This window comes from Anoplopoma fimbria, chromosome 9, assembly GCF_027596085.1.
Source record: "Anoplopoma fimbria isolate UVic2021 breed Golden Eagle Sablefish chromosome 9, Afim_UVic_2022, whole genome shotgun sequence".
Classification (NCBI taxonomy): Eukaryota; Metazoa; Chordata; class Actinopteri; order Perciformes; family Anoplopomatidae; genus Anoplopoma; species Anoplopoma fimbria.
The window spans coordinates 1,135,809-1,146,213 of NC_072457.1; the positions used below are offsets into that span (position 1 = coordinate 1,135,809).

The following is a 10,405-nucleotide window of genomic DNA, read 5'->3' on the forward strand; positions in this document are numbered from 1 at the left end:
AATAGCGAGCTCTCTGTTACAGTTACTAGGTAGCTCATCAGCGTTGATCAACACAATTACTTCGGCTACATTCAAGATGAAAAAGAAAACGGAATTTCAGGTTTGCATATAAACATTTAAAGGCAAACAATAACTACATTTGTTTTTTACTTTTAAAGGAGCAGTGTGTGGAATTTAGCATCGTCTAGTGGTGGGGTTGCAGATTGCATCCAACTGAACACCCGTCCTCTCACTCCCTCCATTTCCAAGCTTGTAGGAGGACTACGGTGGCCTGCAGGTAACGTTAAAAAAAGCAGAAGCCAGAGTTTGGTTTTGTCCGTTCTGGGCTTCCATAGCACGCGTTGGACTCCGTGAAGAGGACCTGCTACCTATACAGATACAAACAGTAACTGAAACACAACTTCATCTGATTATACACTAAAGAAAACATAGTTCTGAATATTATATTACATTTCTGCCAATAAATCTTACATTCTGTTTCTTTAACTCATCACCAGAGGTAATTTCTCAATAATATCTAAAAAGAGCAAAACTTTTGCACACCAGGTGCGTAGAAGAATACCTAAAGGTAGACAATATAGAACAAAAAACTCCCGCACACTGTCTTCTTCACTTGCATATAGGTATATTTCAGTCACAACGTTTCGGTACGTAGAAAATGAGAATGTATGTCTTAAATAGGTTGGTAGACCAATCAGGTTGCCCTAATCTCATGACATCACTCACTCACTCAAGAATCAGTAACATCAATAAATCAAGAATCAAATTACATCATATTATGGCACTAAAGGCGTGATGAGTGATGTCATGAGATTAGGGCCACCTGATTGGTCTACCAACCGATTTAAGACCGGCTTCCTCATTTTCTTGAAAAGTAACCTGATGAAGGTCTACGTACCAAAACGTGGTGACTGAAATATACCTATATGCAAGTGAAGAAGACAGTGTGCAGGAGTTTTTTGTTCAATAATTATTTTTTAAAAAAATAGCATTTTGTTTGATAAATGTAATGTTGATTTATATTTCTCTTCTTTTCATGAAGGTCGGACCGCTCTAAACCGTCTTCGCTTCGACAGCTGAGCCGCCGCCGTCACATCTCATCTTGGGCAGCTGTTTGGTGCGGACGAGGTAACACAGCGGCTGGAAGAAACTGGCCATGGAGAGAGCCAGGTAGGTCACACAGGTGAGGACTGAGAAGGGCCTGAACTGTCTGGGCCCAAATTGGCGGGTCAGGTACTCTACGAGCGGCGGGATGTAGTGGACGTTGACCAGCAGCAACGCAGTCAGCACTATCTTAAATGCTCGCTTTTTCATTGGGTGCACCTCCTTCCTGCCGGGCCCTGATTGGCGGAGGGACTTGAGAATCAGGATGTTGCAGGTCATTATGGTCGCCATGGCAGCGGAGAGGACCCCGCATATCAGGCTCCATTTATACTTGGTGGACACCTTGACCAGACCGCAGGTGGTGGCAGCTACGACGCTCACCGCAAAGCACAACGACAGACGCAGTTTAGGATCCTTGAGGCGGAGGAAGACCAGCGGGTGGCAGACGGCCATGTAGCTGTCCAATCCCAGAATGCAAAGCAGCATCGGCCCCCCCACCTGATTCAAACCCCACGCCATGAAGTTGGCAGCCTCCATCGTTCGAACGCAGACGAGACGGACGTACTCGACGAGGAGGAGGAAGCAGAACAGGAGGTCGAAGAGGGCCAGGTTGAGGATGAAGATCTCGGAGGTGGAGGAGATACCAGGTTTGCCCAGCAGGAGGCGTATGGCCAGAGCGTTGACCGGTATCCCCAGCGGTGGCACGATGAGCGCGATGGGCAGGAAGTACAGGACGACATAATCCATGTTCTCCCATGTGTTGTTTTGATTCACGGTTGAGTTACACAGAAAGCTTTCCATCGCCGTCGCTTCAGACGTCTGTGATGAGAAAGAGAGGATACCTTTTAAACATGCAATGTCCCCCAATATGTCTTATTTTGAACCTACAATTAAACATTTCTTTGCCACTTTTTTGCCATATTTTTCCCTCATAAATATGAAACGTTGAACAGCTGAGCATGAGGATCTGGTTCACTATGACTTATGCATCTTTAAATAAGAAAAAGAAGAAAAAACGAAACAAATATAGTTATCTAGAACTGCTTTTTGATTAAATAAAAAAATAGATACCATTCATGCTCTCTACCTCCTAAGAAACAAATGCTTCCAACGGCTAAAGGAAAAAATTATATTTTTAAAAACAATCTGCATTTTAGTTTTACATGATGGAGGTTCATACTTTCAACATAGTTTAAGGCCTTTTTGACACTTTAAAGTGGCCAGATGCATTAAAGTAAACCTAGTTTTTGTCTTGTATATAATTTCAAGTCAGACTTACTATAATCATTTAAATGTACCTGTTGCATAAAACTTCCCTATGAGTGACTAATGTAAGAATGACTTAGAAAGCCTGTTGCGCAAATAATTATTGTCCCAAATAAGACCCTTTAATTAAGAGAAAATGTGATGACTGCACCAGCAACACCACACAACGTATGATAGAAAATTACAGAAAAGAAAAAACTGCCTGAATTAAACATTTTTTAGAACCATTTCGGATGTTAGAAACAATTTAAGAATATGGAACGAGAAACCCCAAAAAGTTATGTATAAACAGTTAAAAAAAATTAGCTGAAAGTAATGGATAAACAGTTAAAATAGTTTAAAAAGGAGTTAGTTAATAATAATAGTAAATAAAGAAATCAATAAACAGTTAAAAATAGCTACAAAATTGTAAATAGTTATAGTAAAAGAAAAGAAATACATAAACATTTGAAATAGTAATTTAAAAGTAGCTAAAAGTAATGGATAAACAGTTTAAAGGAGCTAGTTAATGTTAGTTAATAATAATAATAATAGTAAATAAAGAAATGGATAAACAGTTGAATTAGTTAAAAATAGTTCTGTCTGTCTGTTGCGTATAGCTGCTGTATGTTCATAATCTTGATAAAGAGCACAGCAGTTATGTTTAAATGGAGAATGTTGTTTATTCATTCACTACTTTTGTTTGTTGAAGGTTTGAAGTGACCTTCAGGTGGACTTTCATAAACACGGTGCTCCGTTCACGTTCCTCATCTCCTGCTGTTTTGTGTTTCCGTCCACGGAAGAACACATTTCCAGTCTCCATAAACATTATTCTTAACTTTGCATATGATTCTTGTTCTATTCCAGGTGTGCTCTTGCACAGTCCGTCTGGCTTGTAAACTTGATGCAAATTCACTACATTTGCAGGCATTCACATCATTTCTGTTGTGATAGTTCTTTTCACACGGTTACTGGAGAGTTTCTGCTGTTGAACTTGTGCTTCATGCCACAGAATGTTTTTGATAATCTTTTTTTATATTAGTTTTTATATATGTAGTTGTAGTTTGTTTTGTCAGGGCCAGAAATAATGTTTCATAAATATGTAGCGACATACAAAATATCTTGTTGGAGAACCGTCAGTTTCATCCCGACCCCCAACATTAGACCTGAGCTGAATGGCATTTTATCAACTAATTTATTTAAATTATGAACCTGATGTTTAATTCTATAAAACTAGATGGCATGTTAAATAACCTAAAGGGATTAGTTGTGAAGCAATGTCTGCATAGCTCCGTCTCCTGGACAATCAAGTCCGTTCAATTTCTGTGGTTCAATGACGTCTCAAGAGTTGATGTGAATTCACATTTTAATCATCAACTTCCAAAACAGTCTCAGGGCAGTTTGTGAAATAATCACAAAATGCAATCCATTATTTTTTTATGTAAAGTGACACAAGTTGTGCGTTGTATTTTTCTTTTTTTTGGGATGACATTACGTCAAAAACAAAAGTTAGGTTTAAGCAACAATACTACTTAGTTAGGCTGCGTAAAAACATCATCGTTAGCCTCAAAATAACCATGTACAAGTAGGCAAGTTAAGCAACAAAACCAACGGTTAGGTTTAGACAACAAAACCAACAGTTAGGTTTAGACAACAAAAAAACCAACCAACAGTTAGGTTTAGACAACAAAACCAACAGTTAGGTTTAGACAACAAAACCAACAGTTAGGTTTAGACAACAAAACCAACGGTTAGGTTTAGACAACAAAACCAACAGTTAGGTTTAGACAACAAAACCAACAGTTAGGTTCAACCAACAAAAGTGAAAAACGAGAAAAAATAAAATAAACTAGTTGTCATACATGTGATTTCTGTGAATTAAGTCACTCGCGTTTAGTTTTAAATTGCAAGCTAAGCAACAGGTATGAAAAAAACCAGTTCCTTCATAGCAACTTTAACACTTTACCTTTTCTAAATCACAGAGTTCTTCACCAGGAGTCCCAGGATTCAGAGGTCACTGCTGTGTGAACACAGACAACCTCCTGATGGACACCAGGCTCTTCATGGAGATCTATTTCCCACATTTGAATACCCACAGTCAAAACTGACATCTGATACATCACGACTAATTCCATGTTGAAAGTATATGTGGATTGACGGATGTAAATGCAACGCTGTGTGTTTTTTATTGCATTTAGTGATTTCAGACAGGCTTTTCAGCATTGTTTTTCCAAATGATTCCCGTCCGTACTAACACGCCAGAAAAAGGAATACCACATGCCTAAACATGTACACTGGGCCTGCGAGTGCCAGTTCTGCTTTAGAATTGTTTACATTTCCCCAGCTCTTATCATGATCTTATGTAACTGGTAACATCACCTGATATAACTGTCCTGTGATATATGTGTGTGTTTGTGTCTAAATCTGTTCAATCTAGTACAACCACATCCGTGATATCCTGATTTGTTATCACTATTATTAGTTAAACTCCAAAAATACTGGATCCTATATTTCCAATATTGCAACCAGATATGTAGAATATGTGTCATGACATATTTCAAACTCAACACATTTCTATACATTCAACATCTCAAACCCCATCTGAGATAACTATGTTTCAGACCACAACTGTCTTGACAGGCTGAGGGTTTCTCCTCATGATAACTTATCACGTGTACAATGTTTGGTTGTGTTATGAAACACAGCAGTATTTATGTAAGTGGGTGTTTGTCGTGACTCTGCAGGCTTGTACTCCCAACAGGTTTTTTTTCTCTCAACACAGTCTGGGCACATTAGTAACTCCTTGCATTAGATTTCTCATTTATGCTTACCTTGCATCACCTGTTTACTGAGCAGTCTTCAGTTGCATCAGTGAGAACGAATGTTCAGCTGCTAGTGTTGCTGTAGATAGAAATTACCCAAAGGAACAGATTGCTCTTTTAACATGAACCATAAAAGTACATCTACAGGCCAGCGGCTTGGGGAAACTATAGGATTGACGTCTTCATAATGCAGCAACTTGAAATAAGCTTTATGCATATTAAGTCAAATTCACCAAAGGACAATTTAAAAGATTGGTACAGCCAACACTACGTTCTCCAGGCAGGTTGCTCTGCACTCTGGAGCCCTGAAGGCAAAGACAGTGTCCCCACTTCACACATGAATAACTCAAAGACTAAATAATAAGACAAGGAGGCTGTTAATATTTGCCCCTGCAGCATAATGCCAACCCTGTCTAATGCAACGTTAACACGCCTCTGTGTCTACGTATCCGAACTGTCCAATCACTGAAGATGTCTCAGCAACTCTATTTTGCATTATTGTCCAATCCCAGCGTTGGTTGGACACCACACTGAGCAGAGATTGTCCCTCAGATTGGTCCAATCCAACGATGGCATCGGTGTTTATATAGACCTGGACCCGGGGACTGTTGTTGCAGAAATGCAGTGACGAGACGAGACGCAGTTCTTGGAGTTTGCAACAAGCGGGGATATTTTATTGCAGACAAACTTACAACAATAGTCTGACACGTTAGTCCTTACATGATCTCTCTATACCCTTAGTCTAGCCCCCCTTACGTCACTTTCAGCCAATCACGTCTGGTGCTACATGCAAAAAAGTTTTGCAACAAGGGAAGAAGACCAGGACTGCAGGACACTGTGAACTCTTTTGAGGTAAGACGGGTTGATGTTGACTTTCTTGTGATTGGCACTTTGGGGTCAAAATGTCAAATCAAAACTAACCTTCTACTCCTATTGTCCTTTCTCTCCATCAGAACTTATTTTCCCACCATGTTCAACACCACTCTGAACCCGCCACCAACCTCCACGTGAACTCTACCAGCCCTACCCAACGGACTCCACTCTGGTACCAGCTCCCCGAGTGCGCCATCGCCCCCTGGGCCTTCATCTTCTACTTTGGGGTCAAGGTGTTGAACCTGGCAGTGGGGGCGCCCTGTAACATCCTGGTCATCTGGCAGATCGCCACCAGGAAAAGCGACGCTTCCACCTCGGACATCTTCATCATAAACCTGGCCGTCTTGGATGCCTACTTCTGTCTCATGACGCCCATAGACATGGTCAACCGACTGCTGCTGGACAACAGCCGCATTTGGTACTTTCAGAGGTTCGCATATGGGATCAAGGACGTAGCGCCGCTCTTTCTGGTGAGTTTTTTGTATATACAGTAATACTGAACACCAGAGCAGTGATACATCTCTGCATCCTTAAAAGAAGGACAAAGTATAATAATAGCCACACTGCATTTCAAATTCAGGACTTCAATGAAACTACAACTTATTAGAAATGACACCAAAAACAGCCTTTACGAATCTGTTGCCTGTTATAGGCTCTAATACATAAATTACTTCAGATAGTTTCTATTAAATGCCGCTGTATTTGGGATGTTACTCTGTTCATAAGCCCGTCAACTCATATACAAAACATTAGTTCATGTAGTCTACATTAATACATTTCATTGTTAGGACAGAGGATGCTGTATGGATTGTAAAGCCCTCTGAGGCAAATTTTTGATTTGTGATATTGGGTTATACAATAAAATTGAATTATATGCTGTGGACTTCATTTGTCTCTGAGATTATTTTTATTTACATTTTGTAATGTAATGCTATTGTATTTTAGACACAAATTCCCATAAAAGCATTTTGATAGATTGCTTGAAGGCAGAAATAGAAATTATTACTAATACTGCTATACTTTTGGACTTGGATCAACTTAGCTCCCTGTTAAGATTGAAGTGTCATTAACACTTCCATGTGTTATTCAGAGGACTCAAAAGTACAACTTCAAGATAGATTTGTATTTAAATATTTATTTGGGTCTTTAGCAGCACCGTTGAGTCTGAACATTAGTCTTATGAGTGCAGAACTCTTTCTCGTTTTCTAAAACGTCTTCAGTTTTTCATCAATTGATTCATTTTGGATTCAGCTTCTACTCGAGTGCATGCTGTGACATGATTCTTGCTTCACTGATCTGCTGTTCCAGGTGTGTATCTGCTTAGACCGCTACGTGGCCGTGGTGCACCCAGTGTTGTTCGCTAGTAACCGAGACAACAAGATCCGCATTTGCATTTGCGCGGTCGCCTGGGGCCTCATCCTGGCTTACGGCTTCACAAAGTGCATCCTGGGAGCCGTGAGCGTCAACGAGTTCTTCAGCGGCGTCATCCTGTTTGCCTTCACCGTCATGGTCTTCTGCAACATCTCCGTCATCTGGGTCCTCAGACGCTCCGTGGCGGGAAAGGAGGAGATGCACCCGGTGAAGAAGAAGGCCTTCAGGATGGTGCTGATCATCCTGGCCATCATCGTGTCCAACTACCTGCCGCCCGTGGCTCTCATGCCCTTCATGCCGTACTACACGTTCGTGGTATTTCATTGCCAGATCAGCATCAGCGTGTTTGCCATCATGGATCTGAGCTGCAGCATCGAGCCTCTCCTCTACATCACAAAGATAGAGTGTGTGGACCGAGGATGCTGTGGACGGTGTTTCTCTAAGAAGAAGCATGATGTTAAAGTGTGATCAAGCCTCCGATCATCAAATGACACCATCATGGAACTTTCTCCACGAATAACTGGACCGATATGCCTCAGAAAACCAAATCCCAGAAACCACAAAAATTGATTTTGATCTGACTTTTTGAAATGTTTTATCCTAAAAAAAAAAAGGTTCTGCAACAAATGTATAATTTCTGTAAAAGCAGCACATTAGATTTGCAGCTCCATCTAATCAGAGCTAAAAACCAGCTAACAAGAGCCGATATATAAGGTGAAAGCTAGCTGGTGACATAGCTAAAGCTTAGCCTTAGCTTAAGCTAAAACAAATTGTATTTACAATTTTTTCCAAATAATACTTAAACTAAATCTAGTAATGACAGATAAATAATCGAGCTAAACTCCTGCTAGAGCTAACTAGCCTAGCAGAGTAGCAGTAGCTGCCATTTTGGCCTTTGCCTCTAATTGAATTAATTTGATTTGGTGTCGTTAAGAGACTTTTAAATTACTCATGACATTTTAAACGTATCGAATTGTAAAATTATTTTCAATAATAGTTCATATAGCTAGACTGTAATCAGCCTTAAAATGCGTTGAATTAAGATATTTGCTACAACCTTGTATTCTATGTATTTCACAATTTGACTGCCAGTCTTAGAAACTAAAAATGTTTCCTAATTTTAATGCTTCTGTAAGATAAACATATGAAACTTCAGTATGAATGCATTCAAAGGGCATTGTGGGAAATAGAATAAATTAGTAACTACAATAGAAGTAGATGAGGTTGCTGGTTAAGTTAAAGTGGGCACTCCAAAAGATTAAATATAAATAATTTGAACTAAGAGTTTGTTCTCTATGTCTTCTATAGCAACAGGTGTTGGAAACTGCTCGTTTACACACACATTAAGTCCACCTTAAAGGCAGCCTGGGGCGATGCCTGGTTTACGGAGCACTGATTAGGCACTTATCCACTAATTAATTAAGACTCATAATCAGAAAATACACTGTGGGACCAATTTGCGACAGCGAAATGAGTGGGCATGCAGAATATGAAAGTGGTTGGCATAGTAAATATGTTGCATGTTGAATAAGGAAAAGGAACACAAATATGCAGTAACCCATGATAAATTACAATTACTTTGTTAATAAAAGTTGTTTACTTGACAGAGAGTTAAAAAATGACCAATGTAATTTTAACTCTTAACAATAAAAACGTGAACCAGATGTGCTAAAAAAATATGATGTAACTCATGTCTGTGATTGACCTTTTCCTTTCTTCAGAATGAATATGTTGCATTTTCAATTTTGAATAACAATGATTTTGGAGTGCATGAAAATAATGAATGAACTCAAACATAGATCGTCTTTATTTTGATTAAAACTTAATGAACTGGAAGTTTCCAAACATGTTTCTTTGTTATATTACAGTAAAAAGAGTCTTAGTTTTTTTTTGATATACAATACTATGCTTTTTTTTCAACATAATATACCATGACTTTTTTTTCTACTTTTTCTACTTTTTTTTTTTCTACTTTATGACCGACATACTATACTATGACTTTTTTTCTATTTTTCCGACATACTATACTATTGACTTTGTTGTTGCGACATACTATACTACGACTGTTTTTGACTTTTTTCAACATGGAAAACTACAACAAAGACATAGCTTAATGGGTAGAGAGCCGGTCTTGTGGGCCTAAACTAAGTTGATCCTAGTTCAAATCCCATATGTGGGAAAAGTGTCATGTTCAATTAACGCATTATGCATAGCATTTCGACATACTATACCATGACCTCTTTTTCTACTTTTTTCGACATACTATACTATGACTTTTTCGACATACTATACTATGACTTTTCCGACATACTATACTATGACTTTTTTAAATATTTTTTCGACATACTATACTATGACTTTTTTTTAAATTTTTTTCGACATACTATACTATGACTTTTTTTTTCGACATACTATACTATGACTTTTTTCGACATACTATACTATGACTTTTTTTTCGACATACTATACTAACTTTTTTTCTACTTTTTCGACATACTATACTATGACTTTTTTAAATATTTTTTCGACATACTTTTTTACATACTATACTATGACTTTTTTAATTTTTTTCGACATACTATACTATGACTTTTTTACCATTTTTCGACATACTATACTATGACGTTTTTCGACATACTATACTATGACTTTTTTTTACCATTTTTCGACATACTATACTATGATTTTTTTGACATACTATACTATGACTTTTTTGACATACTATACTATGACTTTTTTTTTTCGACATACTATACCATAACTTTTTTTTCTATTTTTTCGACATACTATACTATGACTTTTTTAAATATTTTTTCGACATACTATACTATGACTTTTTTAAATATTTTTTCGACATACTATACTATGACTTTTTTACCATTTTTCACATACTATACTATGACTTTTTTACTAACTATGACTTTTTTTTACCATTTTTCGATACTAAATGACTTTTTCGACATACTATACTATGGCTTTTTTCGACATAC

At 38.1% G+C, this 10,405-nt stretch overlaps 1 protein-coding gene across 1 annotated transcript; it reads left to right on the top strand.

Moving 5' to 3' along the window:
- The first annotated feature begins 5,740 nt into the window (after positions 1-5,740).
- Positions 5,741-7,883, top strand: LOC129095284 (G-protein coupled receptor 35-like). Its single transcript, XM_054603670.1, has 4 exons — positions 5,741-5,749; positions 5,913-6,023; positions 6,125-6,514; positions 7,353-7,883. The coding sequence occupies exons 1-4, from the start codon at positions 5,741-5,743 to the stop codon at positions 7,881-7,883; spliced, it is 1,041 nt and encodes a 346-aa protein (XP_054459645.1).
- The last annotated feature ends 2,522 nt before the right edge of the window (positions 7,884-10,405 follow it).

What these genes read in the sequence shown, in the direction of transcription:
- LOC129095284 (XM_054603670.1), top strand. An exon ending in ACACTGTGAACTCTTTTGAG is followed by an intron (nt 6,024 to 6,124) that starts GTAAGACGGGTT and finishes TCTCTCCATCAG; the next exon opens with AACTTATTTTCCCACCATGT. An exon ending in ACGTAGCGCCGCTCTTTCTG is followed by an intron (nt 6,515 to 7,352) that starts GTGAGTTTTTTG and finishes CTGCTGTTCCAG; the next exon opens with GTGTGTATCTGCTTAGACCG.